Consider the following 25905-nt stretch of genomic DNA (forward strand, 5'->3'; position numbering starts at 1 on the left):
TTTTATTATTATTATTTTTTGGGTTTGCTTTTGAGCCACACCCGGCAATGCTCAAAGGGCTACTCCTGGCTCTGCACTAGCGCAGGAATCACTCGGGGGTGCTCCGGGGATCATATGGGATACCAGGGATCGAACTCAAATTGACCTCTCCACTGTGCTGTTTCGCCCACGCCCTCTGGTGGGAGACTTGCTGCATATTCCACAGATGTTGACAACTAGTGTCTCCTGCCTTCCTTCCAGGTTCCGTTTGGTGAGAACTGACAAGCTGACTGACAGGCCTCGAGGGGTATGTGACTTCTGTCATAACAGTCCTATCTTCATCAACTTACTGCATCAAGGGGCCAGAGCGATAGGACACCAGGAAGGGCACCTGCCCTGCACGCAGCTGGGTTGGATTTCTGGCACTCCATAGGGTACCTCGAGACCCCCAGGTGTGATCCCTGAGCACCAAGCAAGGAGAAATCCCTGAGCATCAATGGGTGTTTTTAGCCCCCAAACCAAAAACAAATATATTGTGTGTTATATTGGCATCACTTATTTCATAAGTTGGCATTTCCACATATTCTTCAAATGGTTCAAGTGTCTGGTTTTGAAGATATTGGCTATAGGATTCTTTCTCCACTGGTCTCTGTTTCAGTTCGGTTTGATTTGGTTTGGAGGCCACACCGGGCAATGCTCAGGGGACATTCCTGGCTCTGCACTCAGGATTTACTCCTTAGCAGTGCTCGGTGGACTCTATGGAATGACGGGGATCAAACCAGGCTCAGTAGCATGCAAGGCAAGTGCCCTCTGTGCTCTCCTATTGCTCCAGCCCTGTCGTTTTGTTTTTAAGATCCATAACCAGGGCTGGAGCATGGGGACTTTCTCTTAGTGTCGGTGATCCTTGCTAATATTCAGATTGTGTGACATTCTTCCTAGGATGAGCTTTATTCTGCATTGCGCACTCCACGCTTGGTTAGACATCCATGTAATGAAAACATTGTCTTGTATTTAGGGTAAGTAGATTTTATTTCTGATTGCCTTCCCGTTGTCTGGGTGTCTATGTGTGTGGATGGAGGGGCACCCCCAGCAGTACTCAGGGACTACTCCTGACTCTATACCCTTATGGTCTTGGGAACACTCACTTAGGTACCCAGGATTGAACCTGGAGTCGCTTGCCTGGAAAATTCAAATGAGTAAACTATCACTGGGGTCTCATGGTTACAGTTTTCTAGAATTTGGGGGAGGGGTGGGTATCCAAGGAAGGAAGATGGGGCTGGGGAATGAGTACAGAGATTAAGATTGCCTTGCATGCAGCCAACCCTGGTTCAATCCCCAGCACCACATTGGGTTCTTCTGAACATCACTAAGGTTTGCTCCTGAGCACGGAGCCATGAAAAATTCCAGAGATCGAAGAATGGGGCCAGGAATAGCCCCTGGGTACCACCAGGGGGCGCGCCTGAGTACAGACCCAGGAATAGCCCCTGAATACCACCAGGGGGAGCTGCTGACCCTCGAGCTAAGTATAACCTCTAAACACCACCAGGGGGCGCTCCTGAACTCAGGAAAAATACTTGCGTGTGGCTGCATGTGGGCCACGCCCCCCCAAAACGAGATAATGTCTTGTGCCACATGAAATAGGTGTGAAATCCATATGACCCTTTCACAGAGCAACTTTGAAGCTGCTGGGAAGAAGTTAGGGAAGGGAACAGAATGACAATAATGGTCCGGGAATGTGGCTGCCACAGGCAGGCTTCGGAGGGCAGGAGGGAAACCGGGGACATTGGTAGAGGGTAGTGGGCTCTGGTGATGGGATGGGTATCACTGTCATCCCATTGTTCATCGATGTACTCGAGCGGGCGCCAGTAACATCTCCATTCGTCCCAGCCCTGAGATTTTTTTTTTTTTTTGCTTTTTGGGTCACACCCAGCGATGCTCAGGGGTTACTCCTGGCTTTGCACTCAGAAATTACTCCTGGCAGTGCTTGGGGGACCATATGGGATGCCGGGGATCGAACCCGGGTCGGCCGCGTGCAAGGCAAACGCCCTACCTGCTGTGCTATCGCTCCGGCCCCAGCAGCACTGAGATTTTAGCAGTCTCCTTACTCGTTTTTCCCAATGGTTGGAGGGTCTTTTCAGGGTCAGGGGAATGAGGCCTGTTACTGTTACTGTATTTGGCATATTGAATAGGCCACAGGGAGCTTGCCAGGCTCTTCCATATTTTAAAAAAAACATTAAAAAAGTGGGGCCAAGGTGATAGTACAAAAAGTAGGGCATTTGCCTTGCATGTGGCTGACCAGGGTTCAATCCCTGGTATCCCATATGGTCCCCCAAACACCACCAGGAGTAATTCCTGAATGCAGAGCCAGGAGTAACCGCTGAGCATTGCTGGGTGTGACCCAAAAAGCATAATAATAATAATAAACAATAATAAATAAAATTTATTATTATTATAAAATAATAATAATAAATCTCAAAACACTTAAAACTTGAATTCTAAAATTTTTAAATATCACATGAGGGGCTGGAGCGATAGCACAGCGGGTAGGGCGTTTGCCTTGCACGCGGCCGACCCGGGTTCGAATCCCAGCATCTCATATGGTCCCCTGAGCACCACCAGGAGTAATTCCTGAGTGTAGAACCAGGAGTAACTCCAGTGCATTGCCGGGTGTGACCCAAAAAGCAAAAAAAAAAAATCACATGAAAGCATATCAAATATCATTTATAACATAAATCACATAGTTTTTTAAAAATACATGGTTTTATTTAAAAAACATACTTTCCAGATTTGTTTCTACAAATAAAACATATGTAAATTGGTTAACACTCAAGAAATATTAGTTGTGTTATCATTATTTTCATCAAAATTTAATATATGAGAAGCTGTGTGTTGCTTGCTTTATAACACTAATACTTCGTGATCTCACAAACTTGACTAAGTAGGTAATATTATCACCTGCATTTTATAAATGAAGAACACAAGACCTGGAAATTAACCTACTAGATCTGTGTTATAATCCACTTAGTGGATCAGAGAATGGACGAGATGGAACGATGCCAGGACCTGATTGCTAGGGATGGGTACTGGGAATAATATACACCTGAAACTCAATCATGAATATTTTTGTAATTCACGGTGATTCAATTACAAAAAAATACTTAGAGCTAAAGACAGTGATATTAAGGCCTTGGCTAACTTTTATATATATATATATATATATATTTTTTTTTGCTTCTTGGGTCACACCCGGCAATGCACAGGGGTTTACTCCTGGCTCTACACTCAGGAATGACTCCTGGCAGTGCTTGGGGGACCCTATGGGATGCTAGGAATTGAACCCAGGTCGGCTGCATGCAAGGCAAACGCCCTGCCTGCTGTGCTCCAGCCCCTTGGCTAACTTTTAAAAGTTTATAATGCGGGGCTGGAGCACAGCAGGCAGGGCGTTTGCCTTGCACGCAGCCGACCTGAGTTCAATTCCCAGCATCCCATAGGGTCCCCCGAGCAACTCCAGGAGTCATTCCTGAGTGCATGAGCCAGGAATAAACCCCTGTGCATCACCGGGTGTGACCCAAAAAGAAAAAATAAGTTTATATATAATACATTGTGTTTTTAGTGGAGACAGAGGCAGATAGTTTCTCTCTTTCTCCTTTCTGCTTGAATTCTTTGTTTTCCCGATTTTGTCATCACTATGGCACCAGAAGGACAAGAGTATTTATAGTCAGGCTTTGACGTATAAAATTACTGCTCTCGGGGCTGGAGTGATAGCACAGCGGGTAGGGTGTTTGCCTTGCACGTGGCCAACCCAGGTTCGATTCCCAGCATCCCATAGGTTCCCCTGAGCACCTCCAGGAGTCATTCCTGAGTGCAGAGCCAGGAGTGACCCCTGTGCATCGCCGGGTGTGACCCAAAAAGCAAAAGTTAATTGATTAATTAATTAATTAAAATAAAATTACTCTCTTCTATTGTTGGTTTGGGGGGGGCACACCTGGCAGTGCTCGAGATTGACCCCTGCCTCTGTGTTCAGGGCTCACGCTTCACGGACTCAGCTCTCTGGCCCTGAAAAATGATCCTAATTTCACTCCTTCGTTGCTTCTTTCAGGCGCCAACTCTTTTTCTCAACAAACAACTTTGAAAGCAGTCTGTTTCCACTGCGCATCCCTTTCTCCTTTAAGGTGCGTATTTGCTGAAGAGTCTCAGGTGGCGGGGGCCAGAGAGAGCGTGCAGAGAGCGAGGCACTTGCAGCTCACCCTGGTTCAATACCCCACCTCGCAAACGGTCTCTTGAGTCCACCAGGAGTAATTGCTGAGTGCAGAGCCCGGCGTTACCCCTGAGCACTGCTGGGTGTGACCCCCCCAAAAAAAAACCATCAAGAGTGTTGAAGGCACTGGAGTGATAATACAGCAGGGAGGATGCTGGCCTTGCACGTGGCTGACCTGGGCGCAATCCCCGGCATCCATAGGGTCCCCTGAGCCCCACTAGGAGTGATCCCTGAGCACAGAGCCAGGACTCAGCCCTGAGCACCACTGGGCGTGGCCCAAACATGAAACCAAACAAGAAGAAAAGAGGTCAGAGAGATAACAGGGGAGTTAAGGCACATCCTTGGGGTTGAAGTGATAGCACCGCAGAGAGGCCGTTTGCCTTGCACGTGGCCGACCCGGGTTTGATTCCCAGCATCCCATAGGGCCCCCTGAGCACCACCAGGAGTAATTCCTGAGTGCAGAGCCAGGAGTGATCCCTGTGCATTGCTGGGTGTGACCCAAAACGCAAAAAGAGTAAATAAATATAAAAGAAAGAAAAGGAAAAAAGGCACATCCTTATTTCCCACTGATGCCAGTTCAAATCCTGGATCTGCCTATTCGCCAGGGGCTCCCTTGCCACCCCTCCCCCCAAAAAAAGATTGCTTTTATAACCTGCCCTTATGGGGCTGTTTGTCATCTTGCTTCTTTTTTGTTTGGTTTTGGTTTTCAGGCCACACACGGTCATGCTCAGGGGTTCCTTCTGGCTCTGTACTCAGGAATTAGTTCTGGCAGTGCTCAGGGAACCCTCTGGGGTACCAGGGATCGAACCTGGGTCAGCTGCGTGCAAGGCCAGTGCCCTCCCCGCTGTCCAATCACTCTGGCCTGATGTTAAACTGCTTCTTTTGGGGGGATCTCCCAAGGAGAGCCCAGAAAGTGGGGAACCTCTTGGTGATTCTTGTCTCCTCCCCCCCCCCCCCAAGAACCATAGTTCATTGGTATGGCCCAAGGACGCAGAGCTGTCAGGCTCCCTGGAGCTGGGGACCGCCAGGGTCAACCCAGTAGTGATCAGGTCCCCAGGGCCACGCCTGATGTTCTTCCTTCCAGGTCGGCAAAGCGGAAGTCACCGCAGCCCACTTCACCAGGGCGATCCTGCTGCTGGTTGTGAATTTTCACGTCTACATTTATGATTACAGCACTGACTTCTGGCTCATGGCAGAAGGTAACATGTGGCTGGGATGTGTGTGTGTGTGTGCACACGCACGCATGCGTGTGTGTGTTGGTGAATGTGTGTGTGCATGCGTGTGTGTGCACACGCACATGTGCATGTGGGGGGGGTGCCTGTGTGATGGATGAGTGCATGGGTGCATGTATGTGCCTGTGTGAGTGTGTACGCACGTGTGAGTGTATGTGTGTGTGAGAATGTGTGTCTGTGAGTGCGTGCGACTGAGTGAGCGTGAGTATGTCTGTGTGTGTGTCTGTGTGTATATGGTGAGAATCAGACTCAGAACTTCCCGTATTCAGGGAGAAAGAGAAAGAGAGAGAGGAGAGAGGGAGGAGGAGAAAGAAGGAAGGAAGGGAGAGAGGGAGGTATGGAAAGGGGGATGAGAGGAGAGAAGGGGAGGAAGGAGAAGAGTACGGGGGGTGTGGGAGAGGAGGATGGGGGAGGGAGAGGGGAGGGAGGAGGGGGTCTTGTGGTCTCTGTGACCTGGGGCTGCATTATCAGTGGCCGTGACCTTGCCCTTCCAGGAATAGAGCACCCCGTGTCGAACATCTCCGGAGACAATTGCTGCTACAGCTCACAGCCCGTGTGCTTGGTGAGGACCGTGTGCACTGCCTCTCTGGGTGATGGGGGTCATCCCTGGTGGTTCTCGGGGGCCGTGCCCAGCTCTGTGCCCAGGGGTGGGCCTGGCAGTGCCCGTGTGCGGTGCCGGAGATTGAACTGGGGTCAGTCAAGACAAAGCTGCTTGTTCTCTCCAGCCTGAGAAAGCAGGTTTTTGATTTTGTTTTTGATTTGCTTATGGCCACACCTGGCAGTGCTCAGGACACACTCCTGACTCTGCACTCTGAGGTCGCTCCTGGCGGGGCCCGGGAGTGCCGGGAATTGAACCTGGGTCAGCCACGTGCAAGGCCAGTGCCCTCCCCTCTGTACTATCACTCCAGCCCCTCATTCCAATGTTTGTATTGGTTTTGGGTTTTTTTCTTTGGAGGAGGGGGCTCACACCTGGTGATGCTCAGGGGTTTCTCCTGGCTCTGCACTCAGGGTTCACTCCTGGAAATGCTCGGGAAAACACAACGGGTGCCTGGGATCAAACCCAGGTTGGCTGCGTGCAAGGCAAGCACCCCACCCACTGCACTATCTTTCTGGCCCCTTCAAGAAGCATTTTTTTTTGCTTTTTGGGTCACACCCGGCAATGCACAGGGGTTACTCCTGGCTCTGCACTCAGGAATTACCCCTGGTGGTGCTCAGGGGACCGTATGGGATGCTGGGAATTGAACCCAGTCAGCCCCGTGCAAGGCAAATGCCCTACCCGCTGTGCTATTGCTCCAGTCCCAAGGAACGTTTTTTAAAACTCTTAAACCTATATCGTGGGGCTGGAGTGATAGCACAACAGGTAGGGTATTCGCCTTGCATGTGGCCAACCCGGGTTCGATTCCCAGCATCCCACAGGGTCCCCTGAGCACCGCCAGGAGTAATTCCTGAGTGCAGAGCCAGGAATAACCCCTGTGCATCGCCGGGTGTGATCCAAAGAGCAAAAAAAACGGGGCTGGAGTGGTAGTACAGCGGGGAGGACGTTTGCCTTTCACGCGGCCAACCCGGGTTCGATTCCCAGCATCCCATATGGTCCCCTGAGTACTGCCAGGGGTAATTCCTGAGTGCAGAGCCAGGAGTAACCCCTGTGCATTGCTGGGTGTAACCCAAAATGCAAAAAAAAAAAAAAAGAGCAAAAAAAACACCAAAAACAAAAAACCCGATGTGTTCAGTAGGTTTCTCCAGCCCCTGATACATCATTTTTTTAGCTCTCTGGAATTTGCTTCCCAGCCAGTGGCACCCCTGCCTGCCCCCCTTGGAGCTGATCTCCACCGCGCCGCCAACACCCCCCACCCCAACTCACACCAGCACCTTTGTGTCTTCCAGGCTGTAAGTGAAACCATATTTGCTTACTTATACGGCGCACAGGTGTCAGAGACCACGCTGTATATCTCCACGACCGAGGGGTTCAGCTTCAGACCATACAGATACAGAGGGCAGGTGGGTTCAGGGCCAGAGGGATAGCACAGGGGCGGCGGGGGGCGCTTTCCCTGCCCGCAGCCGACTCCAGTTCCCATCTCTGGCATTCCATGAGGTTCCCGCCAGGATTGGTCCCTGAGCACAGAGCCAGGAGTCAGCCCCCAGCTGATGATGGAACCTGGCGTGTAGGAAGCAGACCCCACACGCAGCCATCCAGCACCCCACCACGCCTCGTTTCAGCTCATTTCAACTCTGTGGATGATTCTGTGCCCTGGGGGGAGGGGGTGGAGAGCGACCCCGAGGGGTCCGTTACTCACAGGAGTTTGGGGTTTGCTGCTCAGGGCTGCCCTCTGGTGGTGGTGCCTGGGATCCAACCCGGGTCCGCCCCGGGTGAGGCCAGCGTGTCCACTGCCGGGCGCTGGCTCCTAACCGGGTCCCTGTATCTCTTAGGAGGAGATCCACGGATACCTGGGAGGGGTCTTCAACTTCTACACCCTGTCCCAAGTGGGCCTGCTGTTCTTTTACAACAGGAGGGTAAGTCCCTCCGGCCGGCACCCTGCAAATACTGTGGCCGTGGTCCGCGCAAGCCAGGGGCAGGGATGGGACTCGGCAGAAAACATATGTCTCATGCGTGAGGTCCCAGACCGGATCCCGAGAACCACATACACACACTCAATTCTGAACCTTTTTTCTGGCAGTGCTCGGGGGACCATATGGGACGCTGGGAATTGAACCCGGGTCAGCCGCGTGCAAAGCAAACGCCCTTCCCGCTGTGCTATTGCTCCAGCCCCTCATTGATCCTTAAGTCTCCATCCATCCGTGCACCCACATACTCATGCCTATAATTCCACTCAAACGTCTATCCTGCCATTGTGTGCGAGTACTGAGCCCTCTCAACCAATATTCTTTTTTTTGTTGTTGTTTTTTGGGTCACACCCGGCAATGCACAGGGGTTACTCCTGGCTCATGCACTCAGGAATTACTCAGGAATTACTCAGGAATTACTCCTGGTGATGCTCAGGGGACCATGTGGGATGCTGAGAATCGAACCCGGGTCGGCCACGTGCAAGGCAAACGCCCTACCCGCTGTGCCCTACTCCAGCCCCTCAACCAATATTCTTACTCAGTCATCCACCGTCCACCCATTAACTTATCCTGTCATCCACCCACCAACTACTCACTGATGCATTATCCATCTGTCCAGTCATTCAAGCCATTTATCCTTCCTTGTACCTATTTGGCCATTCATTCACCCATCCCTCCCTCCCTCTCTCCCTCCCTCCATCTATCCATCCATCCATCCATCCATCCATCCCTCCATCCATCCATCCATCCATCCCATCATTTATCTATTCATCTGTCATCTCCATCCACCACCCATTAGTACATCCATCTGCCCACCCACCTGTTCTTTCTCTCTCTCTCTTTCTTTCTTTCTTTCTTTCTTTCTTTCTTTCTTTCTTTCTTTCTTTCTTTCTTTCTTTCTTTTTTCCTTTTTGGGTCACACCCGGCGATGCACAGGGGTTACTCCTGGCCCCGCACTCAGGAATTACTTCTGGTGGTGCTCAGGGAACCATATGGGATGCTGGGGATTGAACCCGGGTTGGCCTGTTATTTCTTTTCACCATCCATCCAGTGTTTTATTTACTTACTTATCCACCCATTGATCCACCTCATTTATCTTTCCATTATCCATTTTCCACTCACCAACCACTTCCCACCTGACCTCCACTCATTTGCTTAATTATTATCCATCTATCCATTTACATCTATCCATCCACTTGTCCGTCCATCCATCCATTCATCCATTTGTCCCTCTGTCTATTCATCAATCCCTCCATTTGTCCATCCATCCCTCCATTAACCAATCAATCTATTTTTCCATTTATCCATCCATCCTTTTCCCCTTCTATCTGTCCATCTGCTCATCTATCCATTCTTCTACCCACTTTTCTCTCCACCCATAATCCATCTACTTAATCCACTCCTCCGTCCATCTGTCCCTCTACTCCTCCATCCATCCATCCACCCATCCATCCATCCATCCATCCATCCATCCTTTCCACCCACTTTTATGTGCATCCCTCCATTTATTCATCTATCCATCTGTCCATCTGTCTGTCCACCATCCAAACCATCCATCTTTTTAATTTACTTTTTATTATTTTATTTATTTATTTATTGCTCTTTCTTGGGTCACACCCAGCAATGCTCAAGGGTGTCTCCTGGCTCTGCTCTCAGGAGTTACTCCTGGCGCTGCTCGGGGGACCATCCTATGGGATGCCCAGGATTGAATCCATGTTGGCCACGTGCAAGGCAAACACCCTCGCAAACCATCCATCTTTATACTCACTTTTCTACCATCGGTCCATCCGTCCATCCATCCATCCATCCATCCATCCATTCTTCTGCTAACTTTTCTTTTCATCTCTCCATCTCTCCCTCTGAACTATCCATCTGTCTGTCCATTCATCTCTCATCATTCCATTTGAACTATCCATCTGTCTGTCCATACATCTGTCCTTCCACTCACCTTCCTATCCATCCGTCTGTCTGTCTATCCAGTTGCTTACCGGTCATCTCCTTGCAGGCCAGGTTCAGCTATTCCGAGCACCCCCTGAACCGCAGTTTTGGGCAGTCTTTTGACTACCAGGACGCTCCTGTTATCTTCATCCCCCCAGGCCAGAAGGGCAACCTGATCTTCTGGGGCCAAAGGAGCCTGTTTATTTCACAAAACACAGGTGAGCCCAACCCAGGCTTGGGGCCTACCTCCTGGCGGGGGGAGTTGAGGGGGTGTGCTCCACGCCCTGATTTTCTCTTTCCTCTGATTGATTGCTCTGTGGGTAGCAAACTCTTCCCTGTCTTCAGGCCTCCTCCCGTTCCCCAACACACCAAAGGCGGTGGGTCTACATCTTTGACCCAGGAAACACATCTCTAGTATGGAAGCTGGTGTAGTGACTGTCAGGTGTGGGTCAGGGTTACCTCCTCCCACATCCCTGGGGCCAGAGACAGAGCTGTGCTGGCAGTGCCTAGGATGCCTGAGCCCCCAGCCACCAGCCAGAGTAAGGCAGAGAGACAGCAGCACCTGGGAAGAAGTGAGGCTGAGGACGCAGTGCACAGCAAGGCTGCAGGTGCACCCGCCATCACAGCCTGCTCACAACCCAGGCCAGAGCTTGAATATGGAGGCTTCATCAGTGCAAGGAAAGGACTCAGGGGTGACATCTTTTTGGAGAACTCATGCCAAAAAGAGAGCTGGATCATACTCTTTTTACCTGTCTTCCTTCCAATCTGCGTCCCTAAGCAACTTTTTAGCCATGGAGAATTGACTTCTATGAAGGGTTCCAGCCTGAATAAACTCTACATTCCCTGTGTATGTCCACACACTCTTGGGCGTCTGCGACACAGCAGTGCCTGTCAATAAACACGCTTCTGGGACCAAAGCAATGGGTACAGCGGGGAGGGCGCCCGCCTTGCATGCGGTTGACTTGGATTTGATCCCGGCATCCCAGCACAGTGGGTAGGGCAACCAACCTGGGTTTGATTCTTCCGTCCCTCTTGGAGAGCCCGGCAAGTTACCGAGAGTATACCGCCTGCACGGCAGAGCCTGGCAAGCTCCCCGTGGCGTATTTGATATGCCAAAAACAGTAACAACAAGTCTCACCATGGAGACGTTACTGGTGCCTGCTCGAGCAAATCGATGAGCAACAAGATGACAGTGATCCAGTGATCCCATAGGGTTCCCTGAGCATCTCCAGGAGTGATTCCTGAACACTGAGCCAGGTGGAACCCCTGAGCATCGTCAGGTGTGGCCCCCAAACCAAAAAAATAAATAAATAAACTAAATAAACACATTTCTCCAAATGTCCCCGTCTGGTGCCCAGGGACACGGACCGACCGAGTAGAGAGTGTAATGCTCTCTTCCTACCGCCAGAGGGCACAGAGCCATACGCTCTCATCCGCTTCTAAGCTCAGCAGAGCTGGCGGGCTGGCGGGCTTGGGTCCAAGCACCCGTGGGTTTGTTGTTGTTGTTCGTTTGTGTTTGTTTGGGGGACACATCCGGAGATGCTCAAGACTGACTCCTGGCTCTGCACTCAGGGGTTACTCTTGGCGGTGCTCAGGGGACCTTTTGGGATGCCGGAGATCGAACCGGGGTCCGCCAAAGGCAAGGCAAGCTCCTCTGCTCAGTGCTATTGCTCCGCCCCCACTCTTTTTTTTTTTTTGCTTTTTGGGTCACACCCAGCGATGCTCAGGGGTTACTCCTGGCTCTGCACTCAGGAATTACTCCTGGCAGTGCTTGGCGGACCATATGGGATGCCGGGGATCAAACCCAGGTCGACCGTGTGCAAGGCAAACGCCCTACCCGCTGTGCTATCGCTCCAGCCCCTCCGCCTCCACTCTTGATCTTTTCTCTGCAGTCTTTTAGCCCCAGAGGGACCCAAGGGCGCTGCATACTTTTCCCTGCCTGTGTTCTCCTATAGGTCAGCTCGTGAAATCAGTCATCTTGAAGAACACTTACCAGAGCGCCGGCGAGACCATCTCTGAACTCAATCTGACTATCCACAGCTTGGCCGCTAGTAAGTCCCTCCTCCCAGCATGGCACAGAATTTTCTAGAAGTTTCCCTTAGGGTTTATCTTTTTTTTTTTTAATTTTTGGTAGGGGAGGGCTGGAGCGATAGCACAACTAGTAAGGCATTTGCCTTGCATGCGGCTGACCCGGGTTCAATTCCCAGCATCCCATAGGGTCCTCTGAGCACTGCCAAGAGTAATTACTGAGGGCAGAGCCAGGAGTAACCCTGAGCATTGCTAGGTGTGACCCAAAAAACAACAACAAAAAAAAAGGTGTGTATGTGTGTGTGTGGGGAGGGTAACATATCCAGTGGTACCCAGGGGCAAGCCTGGCTTCGTGCTTGGTAGTTGCTACCAGCAGCGTTCAGAGGACCATGAGGTTTCAGGGTTCAGACCTGGGGTTCCCCCATGAAAAACCTATGCACAGGCATTTAAGCTCTCCAAATCTTTTAATATTTCTGATTTGTTTGGGAGTCACACCCAGAGGTGCTCAGGGCTCCCTCCTGGCTCTGTGGTCAGGAATCCCTCCTGGCAAGCTCAGGGGACCCAGTGAGATGCCGGAGATTGAAGTCAGGTCAGCCGTGTACAAGGCAAGTGCTCCATCTGCTGTCCTATCGCTTCAGCCTAGACATTTTTAAATAGTTCTATCCAGAGAAAAATAACCCTCATTTAAGTTTTTTATTTGTTCTATCGTTCCTAGATCAAAATGAAATGGCAATTTTAACAGAGCAGAATTTTCTGTATTACGGTTTCCAGGGAATCCTGTTAACTACTCTGCTGAAAGTAGGTCACAAGCAAAACGGTGTCATTACCAGGTTGGTTGGGGGTGAGAGGGGAAAGTGGGTTTTGATTTTGTTTGTTTGTTTGGGGTCACACCTAGCGATGCTCAGGGCTTCCTCCTGGCTCTGTGCTCAGGGCTAACTCCTGGGGTGGCTTTGGGGACCTGTGGGGTTACGGGAAAGCGAACCCAGGCCGGCCACCTGCAAGGCGAGCACCCTCCCCGCTGGACTATCTTTCCAGTCCCCAGGAAAGAGTGATCTCTCGGTCAAACTTTGGTTCTTTGGCTCCCTTACTGGTGATGCTCTGAGGAATCGAACCCGAGCTTCATGTGCAACCTCCGGACTTCCCCTCGCTCTCTCTTCAGCCCCTGTTTTCCCCCCTTCTTTTTAGTTGGCAAACCCAAACCATTTTTCCCATAAGTCCGTCCTAACATTCTTGGGCTTCGGAAAGCTTGAAATCATGACACCAATTCACGATCGGGCTCTCGCTATCTTCAACTTCGAGAAGATGGTCATCAACTTGAAGACCCTCCTCATGGACCCCTATCTCGGAATTGATCCCTGCAAAGTATGTGGTCACTCCTGTTACCTGGGTGTTCCAAGCTCCCCAAAATATATGGGGGGGGGGGAGAAGGGTGGGTAAATCTGCAGCTTGCAGGAGTTCATGGTGAAATGGAATCAAACCTGGCATTTGGAGTCTGAGCGATAGGACAGCTGGGGGACCTGGGTTCAACCCCCAGCATCCCATTGGGGTCCTCTGAGCACCTCCAGGAGTAACCCCTGAGTTCAGAGCCAGAGTCATCCCTGAGCATTGCCAGGTGTGGCCTCAAAACCTAAAGAAAAGGGGCTGAGGGCTGGAGAGATAGCACAGCGGGTAGGGCGTTTGCCTTGCACGCGGCCGACCCGGGTTCGAATCCCAGCATCCCATATGGTCGCCTGAGCACAGTCAGGGGTAATTCCTGAGTGCAGAACCAGGAGTAACCCCTGTGCATCGCCAGGTGTGACCCAAAAAGCAAAAAAAAAAAAAAAAAGAAAAAAGAAAAGGGGCTGAGGGGCTGGAGCGATAGCACAGCAGGTAGGGCGTTTGCCTTGCATGTGGCCGACCCGAATTCGAATCCCAGCATCCCATATGGTCTCCTGAGCACCGCCAGGTGTAATTCCTGAGTGCAGAGCCAGAAGTAACCCCTGTGCATCGCCAGGTATGACCCAAAAAAGCAAAAAATAAATAAACAAACAAATAAATAAATAAATAATAAACCTGGAGTTCTCCCATGCGAAGCATAGCGCTTGCTTCAGACTTTTAAGTAGTCCCTGAACCCTCAATGAACTCTTGTTTTCGAGGGTGCACACCTGACATTGGTCAAGAATCGCTGTTGGCTTTACACTCAGGGCTTGCTCCTGGCTGTGCTCAGGGACCCTGTGGGAGACCCTATGGGATACCAGGGATCAAACCCGGGTGGACAGTGCCCTTCCTGCTGTCCTATTTCTTGGTCCCCAAGGTTTTTATTTTTTTGTCATTTTATTTTATTTTTTTTCTTTTTGGGTCACACCTGGCGATGCACAGGGGTTGCTCCTGGCTCTGCACTCAGGAATTACTCCTAGAGGTGTTCGGGGGACCCTATCAGATGCTGGGAATCAAACCCAGGTCGGCTGTGTGCAAGGCAAATGCCCTACCCGCTGTGCTATCGCTCCAGCGCCTCTATGTCATTTTAAAAACAGGGGTTGAGGGGCTGGAGCAATAGCACAGCAGGTAGGGCGTTTGACTTGCACACAGCCAACCTGGGTTTGATTCCCAGCATCCCATAGGGTCCCCTGAGCACTGTCAGGAGTAATTCCTGAGTGCAGAGCCAGGATTAACCCCTGTGCATGGCCGGGTGTGACCCAAAAAGCAAAAAAAAAACAAACCCATGGGGGTTGGGGGACGACGCTTTTGAGCAGGTGGAGTTACTAGAAGGCGAGTTTGAGAACCAAATGTACACCATCGACATGAACAGCAAGCTGGAGCTGACAGCCACCGTCGTCCCACGGCCGCTGACATCCCCCTTGCCACTGGTAAGACTTCCTGTCTGCAGTACCAGTGCTGCTGCTGTCCTTCTATCTAGGTGTTGAGTCACACCCAGCGATGCTCAAGGATCACTCCTGGTGGCACTCCTGGTGCTCAAATTTGAGTCGGCTGTGCAAGGTCAGCACCTCATCTCCTGTGCTAGCTCTCTAGTCCCTGCAGCCCCAGGGGCAGAGAAAGTGTGGGGTGACCTAGGGGCTCCGTGCTAGAGCTCATGCCTGGCAAGCATGAGCTCCTGGTTCAAGTACTGCAGGGGAGAGGAGACAGGGGAGTTGGGAGGAGATGGTTCAAAAGGCTGAAGTGTATGCTTTGCCCATGAGAGCTCCAGAAAACCTTGCATGGACCCCCCAAAAGCAGCAAGCCAGGAGTAATGCCCCACCCCACCCCACCCCTGCTCTGCTAGGTGTGACCCAAAAGTCTGCCAAATTAAAGAGAGGATGTTCTTTAGTCTGGGATGCAGAGGTACTTCCCTGGGATCTTGGGGGCAGGTTTCAGCTAGAAAAATGGCAGTGGGAAGGCCAGAGAAGATAGCACAGGGTCGATGGCACCTGTCTCAATGTGGCTGCTCAGGTGCCAACCCTGGGTTAACCCTCACCACCAGAGGGTCCCTCCAGCACCGCCAGAGGGCGCTCTTGAGTACCACCAGGGTGCGCCCCAGAGCAGGGAACCAGGAATGCTAGCATCTGGGCACCACCAGAGGGCTCTCCTGAGAACAAAGCCAGGAATAATAGCGCCTGAGCGCCACCAGGGGGCACTCCCAAGCACAGAGCTAGGATAGCCCCTGAGCACCAGTAAGGGGGCGCTCCCGAGCACGGAGCCAGGAATCACAGCTCGGAAGAGCCACCAGGGTAACACTCCTGCACATAGAGTGATGAATAACCACTGAGTTCCAACAATTGTGGCCCAACTCCCCCCCAGCTCAGATCAAAGAAGAAAAGAAAAAGGAGGGTGGGTGTGGGGGATCAGATTAGCAGAAGCATGGGGGATGTCTAGTCTGTCCTGGGGTTCCCAGTGCCTCCCACTCCCCTCAGTCTCTCTGATGACCCCGCCTCTCCCTGTCCCCTCCATCCTTCTGGGTCTTGCAGTGCCGCAGATGGGGTGCCATGGCCAGAGCTGGCGCCCCCTCACTCTGAGAACCCTCCGGAGTCGCCTCTGCCAGGCCTTCTTCTGACCTCTGACCCTGCCCCCAGGTGTTGGTGAGTAACCCACACTCCCTGGGGCTGGAGACCAAGATGTATGAGACCAGTTACTTATTTGACCGCAGCACCAAGTTCAGGCTGGTGAGTGCCCCCCCAGCACCCTGCCCCTGGGTGGAGCACCAAGGAACCAAAAGGGGATCTCAACCCCCAACCCCTGATCCCTCACCCCTGACCCCTGACCCCCCAACCCCAGCAGGCAGCAGCCACACAGACGAGTGAGGACCTCATTCCCGCCCCTGCCATGGGAAATCTCCAGTCACATGGGCCAGGGAGGGCATGAGTATGCTCAAGGGGTAAACTGAGGCATGAGACTAGAGGTGAACTGGGGGTGGGGTTTGTGGGGGGGGCTCAGCCAAAGAAGACTCTGGAGGATCCACAGGGATCCACACTGTGGAGTCTGAAATTTGGGAGTCTAGTGTTTGGACAACTGGCTCCGTGCTCGGGGATGACTCCTGGCTCTGTGCTCAGGATCACTCCCAGCTCTGTGCTCAGGGCTCTCTCCTGACTCTGTGCTCGGGGATCAACCCTGGTTCCGTGCTCAGGGTTCGCTCCTGGCAGTACTCGAGGGACACTGTGGCAGCAGGAATGGAACCAGGGCTGGTTGCCTACAAGGCCAACACCTTATCTCTGGTCCTGAGTTTAAGTTATCGTGGTTTTTTTTAGGGGGTTGGGTTTGCACCAGGGGTTCGCTGACTCCTAACTCTGCTCCGGGGTCACTCCTGGTGGGGCCCTGTGCAGTGCTGGACTCAAGCTTGAGCCAGCCACGTGCAAGGCAAACGCCTTAATGCAGTGCTGTCTCCAGCGAGGGGAGTTGGAACTTGACTCAGGATTCTTTCAGCCTGTCTGTGTATCTGTGTGTGTCTGTGTGTCTGTTGCTGTGTATCTGTGTGTGTCTATGTGTGTCTCTATGTATGTCTATGTCTCTATATGTCTCTTTGTGTCTCTGTGTTTCGGTGTGTCTGTGTGTGTCTGTCTCTGTGTGTCACCATGTCTTTGTGTACCTGTGTCTTTGCGCATCTGTGTGTCTGTGTATCTCTGTGTGTCTTTGTGTGTCTGTGTCTGTGTATCTGTGTGTGTCTGTGTGTCTGTGTATCTGTGTGTCTGTGTGTGTCTGTCTCTGTGTGTCACTGTGTTTTTGTGTATCTGTGTGTCCTTGCATATCTGTGTGTCTGTGTGTGTCTGTGTGTCTGTGTGTCTTTGTGTCTGTGTCTGTGTGTCTGTGTGTGTCTGTCTCTATGTGTCACTGTGTGTCTTTGCACATCTGTGTGTGTCTATGTGTGTGTGTCTGTGTGTCTGTGTGTCTGTGTGTCTCTGTGTGTCTCTGTGTGCTTGGGCCACACACAATGCTCTCTGGTGCTCAGGGCTCGCTCTGGTGTTTCTGGGGTTCTCTGCAGTGTCCCCGGGGCTCCAGGGTACAAAGCTGCAATCTGCCCCCCGCGTCTCCCTGTGGCCCCAGTGGAGTGAGCACCTGGGCAGCAGCGTCCCGGGCCCTGGTCTCCATGGGGCGCCGCGTCATGCCGCTATCTCTTGGCCCACAGCACATCTCCCTCAAGCAGCAGCAACACTCGGGCAGGGCGGACCCCAACTTCACCTCCTGGTATGTCGCTGCCGCCCAGTGGTGGCCGGGGCCCCAACAGGCTGGGTGTCAGGTGGTCCTTTCAATTAGGATTGGGAAGTTGGGGCCTGAACCAAGCACGCAACCGACTCAGATTCAATCCCTGACACCCCCTGCAACCCCAGAGCCCTGCGAAGTGACCCCTGAGAACAGAGTCAGGAGTTAGCCCTGAGCCCGGGCAGCTGTGGTCCAAAAACAGAACAAAACAAAAATGATAGTGAACCCGGTGGCCACAAACTTCCAGAACCCAATGAGAAGCCCAGGTACACGGGACCTGTGGCTGCAAACACCAGGCCTCAAGGGATCAGGACAGGCCGCCCATACCCATCTCCCCACCCTGTCTTCGGGGTCCCGGCTGTCACGCCCACAAACTGTCTCTGGGTGCCATTTAAGCTCATTTAGGGCCATGATCCAGAGACTCACAAGTGAATCCTAGAACCAAGCAGCTCGCTGCAGAGATGTCTCGGGACCCCAATCATTTAAAATTTTAGAATTCCAGGAGTGCGTGGCCATGAAATGAAGTTCACAACAGGCACTGTAGCACTGTCATCTTATTGTTCATCCATTTGCTTAAGTGGGCTCCATTGTGAGACATGTTGTTACTGTTTTTGGCATAATCGAATACGCCACGGGAAGCTTGCCAGGCTCTGCCATGCGGGTGGGATACTCTCGGTAGCTTGCCAGGCTCTCCGAGAGGGATGGAGAAATCGAACCCAGGTCGGCCGCGTGCAAGGCAAACACCCTACCCGCTGTGCTATCACTCCAGCTCCATAACAAGCAATACAAAATAAATTATCTAGCATCTGCCAGTGGGGCAGGCTTGAGTGGTGGTGGAAAATTCAAAATAATGGTGGCGGGAAAGTGTGATAGGGATGGAATTGGTGTTGACATATTCAATGTTATCAATTATTTTGAAACAACATTATAAAAGATAATTTTTTAATAATTAATTAATGGAAAGGATAGGACCAAATTCAAACAACATTAAAAAATAAGTTTTATCTTTGGTTCTCTTTGAAAAAAAATGATAGTGAAGTTAACGAAACTGTCACAAGAGAGAAGAGGTTGTGTCTTGGGGAAAGTGGGGCCGAGTGTGAATTAGACTCCTGGTCAAGGCTCTGCATGGTCTACGGTGGGCGGGCGGGTAGTGGGTAAATGGATGGATAGATGGATGGGTGGATGGGTGGGTGGGTGGGTGGGTGGATGGATGGGTGGGTGAATGGGTGGGTGGGTGGGTGAGTGGATGGATGGGTGGGTGGGTGGATGGATGGTGGATGGATGGGTGGGTGAATGGGTGGATGGGTGGGTGGGTGGATGGATGGGTAGATGGGTGGGTGGATGGATGGGTGGGTGGATGGATGGGTGGGTGGATGGATGGGTGGGTATATGGGTGGGTGAGTGTATTGGTAGATGGGTGGATGGGTGGGTGGATGGATGGGTGGATGGGTGGGTGGATGGATGGGTGGATGGGTGGGTGGGTGGGTGAGTGGATGGGTGGATGGGTGGGTGGATGGATGGATGGGTGGGTGGGTGGATGGAGGTGTGGGTGGGTGGATGGGTAGGTGGATGGGTGGGTGGATGGGTGGGTGGATGGGTGGGTGGGTGGATGGATGGGTGGGTGGGTGAGTGGATGGGTAGGTGGATGGGTGGGTGGATGGGTGGGTGGGTAGACGGGTGGGTGGGTAGACGGGTGGGTGGGTAGATGGGTGGGTGGGTGGATGGGTAGGTGGATAGGTGGGTGGATGGGTGGGTGGGTGGATGAATGGGTGGGTGGGGGGTGAGTTGATGTGTGGATGGGTGGGTGAATGGATGGGTGGGTGAGTGGATGGGTGGGTGGGTGGATGGGTGGGTGGATGGGTGGGTGGATGGGTGGATGGGTGGGTGGTTGAGTGGATGGGTAGGTGGATGGGTGGGTGGATGGATGGGTGGGTGGGTGGGTGGATGGGTGGATGGATGGGTAGGTGGATGGGTGGGTGGATGGGTGGGTGGATGGGTGGGTGGGTGGGTGGTTGAGTGAATGGGTAGGTGGATGGGTGGGTGGATGGGTGGGTGGATGGGTGGGTGGGTGGGTGGTTGAGTGGATGGGTAGGTGGATGGATGGGTGGATGGGTGGGTGGATGGGTGGGTGGGTGAGTGGATGGGTGGGTGCATGGGTGGGTGGATGGATGGGTGGGTGGATGGGTAGGTGGGTGGGTGGATGGATGAGTGGATGGATGGGTGGGTGGATGAGTGGGTGGATGGATGGGTGGGTGGGTGAGTGGGTGGGTGGTTGAGTGGATGGGTAGGTGGATGGATGGGTGGATGGGTGGGTGGATGGGTGGGTGGGTGAGTGGATGGGTGGGTGCATGGGTGGGTGGATGGATGGGTGGGTGGATGGGTAGGTGGGTGGGTGGATGGATGAGTGGATGGATGGGTGGGTGGATGGGTGGGTGGGTTGGTGAGTGGATGGGTGGGTAGATGGGTGGGTGGTGGATGGGGGTGTGTATTAGTGGAGGCTGCCTGGGTGTCTGGGTGGATGAATTGATGAATGAGCTGATGGAATGATGGATAAGTGGATGGACAGACAGGGGCGTACAGATGGGTGGATAGGTGGTGGATGAGTAGGTGGGTGGACTCAAGGACGGATGGATGGGTGATGGGCAGATGGACAGCGGGGTAGGTGGAAGAGGGCCTGGCAGTACTTTCCAGCCCCGCCCTGGGGTCCACCCACACACCCGCCTTATTGCGGTGCAGGATAAAGAGGAAAACCGCCTCCACCGTCACTCTGGACATCGCCAACAAGGAAATTTCGTGTGTGAGCCTTCCGCCTCTGGTACGTCCCCAGCTCCCGCTGCGCCATCGTCTCCTGGCAAGCAGGAGGTCCAGTGGCTGCGGGCTCAGATGCTGCTCTTTTTTTTTTTTTTTTTTTTTTTTTTTTGCTTTTTTGGGTCACTCCTGGCTCTGCACTCACTCAGGAATTACCCTTGGTGGTGCTCAGAGGACCATATGGGATGCTGGGAATTGAACCCGGGTTGGTCACTGCCCCCAGGGGCGGCCCTCAGGGCTCCTTGCCCCTGGGAGCCCGAATCCTCCTTCCTTAGTCCCTCACTGGTGCTCCCAAGAGAACCCGAGTAGCAGGTGCCCACAAATCACTGGTGCCCCATTGATCAAAGTGGTGCTGCCCCTGGTGGCCCCGAAGGGCAGGTGACTTAGACGTCCATTGACAAGATGGACACGGAAAAGGCGGGAAATCGACAGCACCAGGATTTTCTTCCACCTCAGACGGGGCAGACGGGGCAGACGGGGCAGAGCCACAGCGCAGCAGGGAGGACACCGGCCTGGCATGTGGCTGACCTGGATTGATCCCCGACATCCCATGGGGTCCTCCCACCCCACCAGGAGTAAGCCCTGAGCACTGCCGGGTGTGGCCCAGATCACTGTAGCACTGTCATCCTGTTGCTCATCGATTTGCTCGAGCGGGCGCCAGTAACATCTCCATTGTGAGACTTGTTGTTGCTGCTTTTGGCATATCGAATACGCCACAGGTAGCTTTCCAGGTTCTGCCATGTGGCGAGATACTCCTGGTAGTTTGCCAGGCTCTCCGAGAGAGACGGGGGAATCGAACCCGGGTCAGCCGCATGTAAGGCAAATGCCCTACCCCCTGTGCTATCACTCCAGTCTGTGGCCCAGATACCCAACCAAACTACCAAATCTTTGTATTCTGCTTTTCTTCACAGTCCAGCCACTCATTCACCCCCCCACCCTGTGTGGTGGATGACAGTATTATCATTATCATTATTATTATTACTAGTCATGTTTTGGTTTGGGTCACACCCGGCGATGCTCAGGGGTTACTCCTGGCTCTGCACTCAGGAATCACTCCTGCTGGTACTCAGGGGGACCCTATGGGATGCCGGGGATTGAACCCACGTCAGCGCCTGCACAGTAGACGCCCTCCCCGCTGTCCTATCGCCCCATCCCCACCCCTGCCGTGGGTTTCACCCACCCCCTCTGTCCCCTCCGCAGACCACCCTCATCAACATCGGTTGTGATGCTGAGAAAAAGGTCGTCGTTCAAAAGTGAGCAGAGAGAGCACGGGGCGGCCAGGGGGCGCTGGCGTGGGGGGGACATCCCCCCCAGTCTCCCTTCTGTCTTCTGAACCACCTTTCAGGGGTTAACAGGACACCCAGGTGTGGCCCCAAAACAAACAAAAATGGGTTAGATAAAAGGCGTCAGAGGTCACAGTTGAGTGACGAGCCAGCCAGGAACCAGCCCTGTGTTAGGTGCAGAGTGGGGCACTGGATTAGTGGTTCGGACCCCTCACCCCGAGTGCTCTCTCCAACCCCAGGGCTTTGTGGGGGGGGTCACCCGGCGATGCTCAGGGCTTTTTCCTGACTCCACAGTTGAGGGTCACTCTGGTGGTGCTCAGGGCCCTGTGGGATGGAACCTGGGTCAGCCATTGACAAGGCAAACACCCTCCCCACTGGGCTAGGGCTCGGACCCCCGCAGTGGGTTTTAGTCTCTTGCTGAAAGTCTGGGGGGGGTATAGTCGGTGGCCCAAGGAAACCAAAGCCTGAGAGTCCCCCACATCATGCTCAAAACGGAGGAGGGAGAGAGAGAGCGGGAGGAGCCAGGGCAGGAGGCTGGCGGGGACTCCGGAGACATCTGACATGTGTGGGGCTCTGGGTTTGATCTCTGTGACACTGAGAGTGACCCCAGGGAGCTGGCAATAGACCTCCAAGGAAGGAAGAGGGAGGAAGGAAGGGAGAAAGGAAGTAGGAAGGAAGGAAGGAAGGAAGGAAGGAAGGAAGGAAGGAAGGAAGGAAAGAAAGAAAGAAAGAAAGAAAGAAAGAAAGAAAGAAAGAAAGAAAGAAAGAAAGAAAGAAAGAAAGAAAGAAAGAAAGAAAAAGAAAGGAAGAAGGAAGGAAGGAAGAAAGAAAAGAAAGAAAGAAAGGAAAGAAAGAGAGAGAAGAAAGAAAGAAAGAAAGAAAGAAAGAAAGAAAGAAAGAAAGAAAGAAAGAAAGAAAGAAAGAAAGAAAGAAAGAAAGAAAGAAAGAAAAAGAAAGAAAGAAAGAAAGAAAGAAAGAGAAAAGAAAGAAGGAAAAGAAGGGAGGAAGAAAGGGAAAGTAGAAGAGAAAGTGATGGGGAGGGAGGGAAGGAGGGAGGGAGAGAAAGAAAGAAAAAGAGGAAGGAAGGAAGGGAGGAAGGAAGGGAGGGAGGGGAGGGAGGGAAGGAGGGCAGGAAGGAGGAGTGGGAGGGGGAAGGAGGGGAGGGGAGGGAGGAAGGGGAGGGGGTCTGGAGTCTGCAGGAGCTGGGCACAGACTGCATGCAGTAGCCCCAGGTCCCTCCCTGGCACCTGAGCGGGCGCAAGGGCAGAGCAGGCCCTGGGCACTGCCAGGAGCGGCCACTGAGGCCGCGGAGCGTTCTGGGATTTGGGGGCGGCGGTGCCCGCGCCTGACGGGGCCTGCGGCCGGCAGGGACATCACGTCCTGCAACAAGGGGATCCTGGACTCCGTGGAGCTGCAGAACAACTACAGCTACGTCCTGGACCGGTGAGGGTCCCTGCGCCTTCTCCGGGGCCCCTCCCCCTCCCCCCCTTGCTGTCCCCAGCGGGGGGCTGGAACAGTCTGAAGACTCATACTGGGGACCTTGGGGTGGGGGCAGCCAGGAAGGTGCCGGCCCTGCCCGCAGTGGAGCCAGTTCTGTCCCCGGCACCTCCCTGGGATCCCCTGAACCTCCCGGCGCCTCCCCTCAGGGACATCTACAGCCCCAACCTGTTGGGGAAGGACCAGGTGGTGTTCTACGATTACGCCTTGCTCGGCTGTCCCCTGCTGGTCTACTACGACACGCCCTGGAAACCAGTTCTGCAACTGTAAGTGGGGGGGAATGAGGGGTGCACTGCCCTGTGGGACCCCCACAGCCTGGCGGTGACTCGACCCAGGCCCTCAGCCCCCAACTCCTGCGTCAGCCTGGAGCTGATACAACAGACAGTGATTGTGGAAGGGTGGGCACGGGGTGGGTGGGGTTTCCCCTGAGTTCTCCCTTGGAGTACTCCCATGAGTGCTCCCCAGACTTCTTCCCAAGTGCTCCCCTCGAGTGCTCCCCCTTAATGATCCCCAAGTGCTCCCCCGAGTCCCTTAAAGATCCCATGGGTGCTCCCCTTAATGCTCACTGGAGTACTTCCATGAGTGCTCCCCAAGTGCTTTCCCTAGGTGTTCCCCTTGGGTGCTCCCCCTTGATCCCATGGGTGCTCCTCTGAGTGCTCCTTGGAGTATATCCATGAGTGCTCCCCAAATGCTTTCCCTGGGTGCTCCCCTTGAGAGCGCTCCTTTGTTTTTTGTTTTTTGTTTTTTTTTTGCTTTCTGGTCACACCCAGTGATGCACAGGTGTTACTCCTGGCTCTGCACTCAGGAGTTACTCCTGGCGGTGCTTGGGGGATCATATGGGATGCTGAGAATCGAACCCGGGTTGGCCGCTTGCAAGGCAAACATCCTACACGCTGTGCTATTGCTCCAGCCCCTAGAGAGCTCTCCTTAATGATCTCATGGGTTCTCCTCTCAGTGCTCCCCCTGAGCTTGGAGACAGCTGCCTTCTCCCCTCCTTCCCACATGCGTGCTCACCCTCCCCCCACCACCCATCTGACCGCATTTAACCTTCACTGCCCCGTGTGGGAGAAATAGCAGAGGAGGTTAAGGGCACTCGCCTTGCACGCAGCCAAGCCCGGTTCAATCCCTGACGCCCTGGACGGTCTTCTGAGCACCGCCAAGAGTGATCACTGGTGCCCAGGGCTGACTCCTGGCTCTGCGTTCTGGGATCACTCCTGTCAAGACTCAGACTATAGAAGTGCTGGGGATCGAACCCGGGCCGGCCGTGTGCAAGGCACTTGCCCTCCACGCTGTCCTATGGCGCCAGCCCCGATTTGCAAAGCTTTTAAGAACAGGTTTTATACAATTCACTATTCCCGCTCCCAGCCCACCATCGATGACAGGGACCCTCAGAGACACTTTTGTGGCCACAGCTCAGGATCATAAGCACAAACTCTGTGCTCTTGGAGCCTGCGAGGTGCTTGTCCAGCGGTTAAGGCGCTTGCCTTGCACACTTCTGACACATCGGGTCAAATCACCCGCCACCGCGTGTGGTCCCCTAGCACCCCTGGGGGTCACTTCTGAGCACACCCAGAGACAGAAACAGCCTCAAGCACGACACGTGTGCTTCCCCCCACCTGAAACTGAGTAAACCCAGCTTGGGCTAGACCTGCCTGGCACGTGGCCAACCCGGGTTCGATCCCCGGCACCCCACAACCTGGGTCCCCCAAGCCCTGGCAGGGGGGTCCCCCGAGCCCCGGCAGGGGTGATCCCTGAGCGCAGAGCCAGGAGGCAGCCCTGAGCACTGCAGGGTGTGGCCCCCAAACAAACCAACCCCCAAAGTCACTGATGTCCCTTGCTCCGCCCCCGTCCCCCCCCCCCGCCGCTCCGGCTGTACCTCTGTCCCAGGTGGCAGGGACAGGAGTTTCAGGAGATCGTCAAGGCCGAGTATGTGCTGAAAGAAGTGTACGGGCTGCTGACCTATTCGTACTCTCTGACCGCCGAGACCGCGGGCTGCAAAGCTCAGCCACAGAACTGGAGCTCGCTGGCCAATCACACTCCCATACAGTGGGGGCGGGAGGTAAACCAGCCAATCAGTGTGTGTGTGTGTGTGTGTGTGTGTGTGTGTGTGTGTGTGTGTGTGTGTGTGTGTGTGTGTGTGTGATGTGGCCGTTGGTGTCTTTCGGTCCACGGAGGACAGAAACAGAAATACACACATGGGATGGTCTCAGGCGCTGGAGCGATAGGACGGCGGGGAGGACGCTGCCTTGCACGCAGCCGATCTGGGTTCAATCTCCGGCATCCCATAGGGTCCCCAGAGCACCATCAGAGGGATCCCTGAACGCAGAGCCAGGAGTCAGCCCTGAGCACAGCTGGGGGTAGCTCCCCAAACAAAGCAACACTCCCCCAAAGCCAGAGAGAAATACAGGGGTTGTGGTGCTTGCTTTGCCAAGGGCGGACTCCTGGCTCTGAGTTCAGGGATCACTCCGGGCAGGGCTCAGGAGACCCTATGCGGTGCCGGGGATTGAACCCGGACCCCCACCCCCGCCCCCGGAGTGGAGCATATGCAATGCTTGCTCAGATTGAAACCCCTGGGCACAGAGCCAGGAGTAGTTCTTAAAAGTGGGCTGGGGGGGGGGCAGCGAATGAACCACTCCTCTGAAGCACTGACTCA

The 25905-nt window shown here is 53.6% G+C and overlaps 1 protein-coding gene across 1 annotated transcript in view; it reads left to right on the forward strand.

Moving 5' to 3' along the window:
• The window catches only part of CATSPERD (cation channel sperm associated auxiliary subunit delta), a 29552-nt gene that overhangs the window by 543 nt on the left and 3104 nt on the right, over positions 1 to 25905 (forward strand). The window contains exons 2-20 of the mRNA XM_055124657.1: positions 241 to 286; positions 919 to 995; positions 4079 to 4151; positions 5322 to 5436; positions 5964 to 6031; positions 7354 to 7467; positions 7897 to 7980; positions 10037 to 10187; positions 11925 to 12020; positions 12713 to 12795; positions 13183 to 13359; positions 14730 to 14843; positions 16044 to 16133; positions 17591 to 17649; positions 20401 to 20479; positions 21673 to 21725; positions 23124 to 23198; positions 23402 to 23518; positions 25140 to 25311. Coding sequence (XP_054980632.1) covers positions 241 to 286; positions 919 to 995; positions 4079 to 4151; positions 5322 to 5436; positions 5964 to 6031; positions 7354 to 7467; positions 7897 to 7980; positions 10037 to 10187; positions 11925 to 12020; positions 12713 to 12795; positions 13183 to 13359; positions 14730 to 14843; positions 16044 to 16133; positions 17591 to 17649; positions 20401 to 20479; positions 21673 to 21725; positions 23124 to 23198; positions 23402 to 23518; positions 25140 to 25311 — 1843 coding nt within the window. The remainder of the gene's footprint in view (positions 1 to 240; positions 287 to 918; positions 996 to 4078; positions 4152 to 5321; positions 5437 to 5963; positions 6032 to 7353; positions 7468 to 7896; positions 7981 to 10036; positions 10188 to 11924; positions 12021 to 12712; positions 12796 to 13182; positions 13360 to 14729; positions 14844 to 16043; positions 16134 to 17590; positions 17650 to 20400; positions 20480 to 21672; positions 21726 to 23123; positions 23199 to 23401; positions 23519 to 25139; positions 25312 to 25905) is intronic.

Source organism: Sorex araneus, chromosome 2 (assembly GCF_027595985.1).
Source record: "Sorex araneus isolate mSorAra2 chromosome 2, mSorAra2.pri, whole genome shotgun sequence".
NCBI classification, from domain to species: Eukaryota; Metazoa; Chordata; class Mammalia; order Eulipotyphla; family Soricidae; genus Sorex; species Sorex araneus.